General features: G+C 60.3%; 1 protein-coding gene across 1 annotated transcript; it reads left to right on the plus strand.

Moving 5' to 3' along the window:
• The first annotated feature begins 1,812 nt into the window (after positions 1 to 1,812).
• On the plus strand, positions 1,813 to 3,540 carry EPO (erythropoietin). Its single transcript, XM_055408945.2, has 5 exons — positions 1,813 to 1,825; positions 2,365 to 2,504; positions 2,736 to 2,822; positions 3,050 to 3,229; positions 3,382 to 3,540. The coding sequence occupies exons 1-5, from the start codon at positions 1,813 to 1,815 to the stop codon at positions 3,538 to 3,540; spliced, it is 579 nt and encodes a 192-aa protein (XP_055264920.2).
• Positions 3,541 to 4,183: the final 643 nt, after the last annotated feature.

A 4,183-nucleotide genomic window follows, 5' to 3' on the forward strand; every position in this document is an offset into this window, starting at 1 on the left:
TGGCTTCTCTTGTGGAGCACAGGCTCTAGGTCGTGAGGGCTTCAGTAGTAGCTGCAGCAAGTGGGCTCAGTAGTTGCAGCGCACGGGCTTAGTGGCTCCATGGCATGTGGAATCTTCCTGGACCAGGGATCGAACCTGTGTCCCCAGCACTGGCAGGTCGATTCCTATCTACTACCCCACCAGGGAAGTCCAAGTAGGTACTCCTATATGTATATTTCTTGAATGAATGAATATTTCCCACTCGTTCCAAAGTCCCAATTCTTCAGAGTGGCACTCAAGGCCCTTCACAACCTGACCTCTCTCTAAGTAGCACCCTAGCCTGATATCCACCTCTCCCTCCCACACCCCATCCTCCACCCCAAAATGCTTGACCCATCAACACGCGGCTAGATCAGCCTCCCCCATCCACCTCACATCTTTTCCCAATGAAATCCTGCTTGCCCTTCAAGGCTGAGCTTGTTTTCACCTCCTGCATCAAATTCTCCTTGATCCCCCAGCTAGAGGTGACCTCCCCCCCTTTCAAACTCTCATAGCTCAGCTCTGCACACCCCAGTCCTCACACATCCTATATCCATGTACCCATCCTATATCTACTGTAAGCTACAAACTCCAGGCGGCAGGAGTTAAGTCTCAAAGCATGTTTCTGTCCTGAAAAGTTTGTAGTCAGTTGTCTTTCACAAAGAAGGCACTGAATGCATGAATAAAATATATCTAATATTAAGGGACTGGGGACAGAGTGAATGAACATATAAATAACAACCAGTATTTGTCAGGGTTCCCATTTGTGAAAGCAACATGAACTGGGTCGGTGCTTTCAGGAGGCCCATTTGACAGGTGAGAGCACTGAGGCCCAGGCACTCAGGCCACTTTCCAAGGTTTGAGAGACCAGCTAGCCTTGGACTCCTGCTCCCTGGGGTTCGCCCCCTGCCCCAGGGCTTCCCAGAAACCACAGAGGCTTAGCTGCAGACCCCAGGTGCCATCCCACTGGGGGTTCGTTGTATTTCAGATTCTTGAAAATTTTGCCAGGCACACTGACCTAAAAGTTCAATTTCTGGGTTTTCAGGGTCCTCAAAAGTGAGGAGTGGGAGGAGAAGATCCCACCAAATGTCTTGCTCTGTGCGACACCCATATTAAATTCCTCAACTCGAACAACACCGGTTTCTAGAACTGGGACCGTGAGAAGGAGGCTACTGACTTGCCCAGCCAGCACCTTCCTGGCTGCCTTGCAAGAACCCAGACAGGCCCATCTCTGGGCGGGAGTCGGGGGGCAGTGTCGGGGTCCCCAGGCGCTCCCAGCAGAATGGCACTGCTCTCCCCGGGCAGCCCTTGTGCCCGTCCCGCGGCGCGCACCCAGCCGCACCTCCCGGAACGCGGGGGTCGGATGGCAGGCAGCCCCGCGCCCCGCACCCGCGCCTGCATCTGCTCCGCCCCGGCGAGCCCCCGACCCAGGCGTCCTGCCCCGGCTGTGACCCCTCCGGTCCCCACCTCCCGCGACCCCTCACGCACACAGCCTCCCCCCAACCCCCCACCCTCACGCACACAGCTGATAACAGCCCCGACCCCCGGCCGCCGCCGCAGTCCCCGGGCCAACAGTCCCCGGGCCAACCCCGCCGGTAGCCTCGCCGCGCCGTCCTCCGGACCCTGGCCCCGGGCTCTGCGCGCTCTGCCCCGACCCCGCTCGGCGCCCGGGGACCGCGGCCCCCTCGTTCGGCCGGCGGGGCGGCCCTGCCCCGTCGAGCTTCCCGGGATGCGGGGCCGCGGCGCAGGCACCCGCCGAGCCCCAGGTCGCTGAGGGGCCAGGCGAGGCACGAGATGGGGGCGCGCGGTGAGTACTCCCGGCCGGGGCAGCGCCGTTTGAGGAGGGATTTACCGCTGGGGCTCTTGGCCCCGAGGTGGCCCGGTTCAAGGACTTGAGACTTGCCAAGGACCCCGGAAGGGCGAGGGGGGTGGGGCAGCCTTCACCTGCCGGTCGGTCGGGCTCGAGGAGTCCCCCGGGGAGAGTCGGAACCTGAGCCGGAGACGGGGCGGAGGGCTGGGGGTTCAGGGAGAAGAGGCGCGGCTCTGTGGGTGCCGAGGAAGACTCAGGCACCTGGCTCTGGGAGCCACAACCCGGATCTGAGAGAAGGGACGCCGCTGTCACACCGGGATTGAAGTTTGGCCGGGAGAAGTGGATGCCGGTAGCTGGGGGGGTGGGGTGCGCACGCGGCCGCGGGATTGAATGAACGCGGAGGCAGAGCCTGAGCGCTCCCAAGGTCCGGGTGGGGAGGACTCACTGGGGGCGCGCAGCGGGATGGGTGAACCTGCCGGTCCAAACCAGCCCTTCTCCTGCGAGAATCCACCTCGCAGCTCGGCTTTCTTTGCTAGACTGTACTCCGCTGCTGCTGCTGTCCTTTCTGCTGTTTCCTCTGGGCCTCCCCGTCCTGGGCGCCCCCCCACGCCTCATCTGTGACAGCCGAGTCCTGGAGAGGTACATCCTGGAGGCCAGGGAGGCCGAAAATGCCACGGTGAGGTCCCCTCCCCAGGACCTTCCACAGAACTCACACTTGGGGCTCCAGGGTCAACCCCTGCCTCAAGATCCAGGAACCCGGCACTTGGTTCAGGGGTGGAAGCAAGGAGCCAAAGTCCCCAGTAAAAGTCCTAGGAGTGGTAGTCCCCAGTGCCTAAGTGGAAGCTAGGTGAAGGGCTAAGCCGGACGGAGGACCTGGGGCCCCTGACTCCAGGCTTGCGCATTTCAGATGGGCTGTGCGGAAAGCTGCAGCTTCAATGAGAATATCACTGTCCCAGACACCAAGGTTAACTTCTATGCCTGGAAGAGGATGGAGGTGAGTTCATGGGTTCCTTCCTCTTGGGAAGTCTCATTTTGGGAACCTCATGGGATGGGCAGGAGAATGCTAGAGAGAAAAGACATGGAGCAGCAAAGATGAAGGTGAACGTTCATTCATTCCTTTGTTTGCTCCCTCTGTAAAACTTCTGTTTGCATGGGGCTGCTGAGAGGGAGGAGGGTGAGGCTGGCTGGGGCCAGCTGACTCCAAGTCTCTGCTCCCTTTAGGTCCAGCAGCAGGCCCTGGAAGTCTGGCAGGGCCTGGCCCTGCTCTCAGAAGCTATCCTGCGGGGCCAGACCCTGTTGGCCAACGCATCCCAGCCATGCGAGGCCCTGCGGCTGCATGTGGACAGAGCTGTCAGCGGCCTCCGCAGTCTCACCTCCCTGCTTCGGGCGCTGGGAGCCCAGGTGTGTCTGGCTCCTTCCTCGCCCCTGGGGTTGCTGTTTCTGTAAAGTGAGAGAAGGGCCCTGCCAAGGAAACACCCCAGCCATCCTACCCCGAAACCCATCTCCTGCCGGGGCCTCTGGCGCTGCACTAACCTTCAGTCCTCTCTTTGCAGAAAGAAGCCATCCCCCTTCCAGATGCAACCCCCTCCGCAGCCCAACTCCGAACATTCACTGTTGATGCTTTGTCCAAGCTTTTCCGAATCTACTCCAATTTCCTGCGGGGAAAGCTGACGCTGTACACAGGGGAGGCCTGCAGGAGAGGGGACAGGTGACCCGGTGCTATCACCCCAGGCACGTCCACCACCCTGCTCACCATCACTGCCTGCGCCATGCCTTCCACGCTGCCACTCCCAACCCCTGTCGACGGGCCACCAGCTCAGTGCCAGCCTGTCCCACGGACACTCCAGGGCCAGCGGTGACATCTCAGGGGCTAGAGGAACTGTCCAGAGCTCAACTCAGATCTAAGGATGTCACAGGGCCAGTCTGAGTCCCCAGAGCTGGAGGAATTCAGAGTTCAACCTAAACTTGGGGGCAGCACCAAGCTGGGAAGACACTGAGACTCATCTTGGCATGCTGCCGAGCCGCGGTGCTGGGACAAGCTGGAGGATGGATTCCTCCTTTCACATGTACCAAGCAGGGACAGGATGGAATTCTCCGGGTCTCATGGGGACTCCATGACAGCAGAGTCCACTGGACAAGGAGGGTGGTAGGGGCCGTGAAGACGGAATGGGGGCTGGCCCCTGGTTCTCATTGTGTCCAAGTCTTGTGTATTTTTCAACCTCACTGGCAAGAACTGAAACCACAACCTGGCTCTTGGTTTTTCCTATTTTCCCGGGAGCCCCGTATTTCCCTGGGTCTGTCCCCATCCTGGCAGTAGGTGGCAGGTCCGGGAAGCCAGAGGTGGAGGGGGTGGGG

This window comes from Moschus berezovskii, chromosome 27 (genome assembly GCF_049115385.1).
Source record: "Moschus berezovskii isolate FMDL1 chromosome 27, NW_MosBer_1.0, whole genome shotgun sequence".
NCBI lineage: Eukaryota > Metazoa > Chordata > Mammalia > Artiodactyla > Moschidae > Moschus > Moschus berezovskii.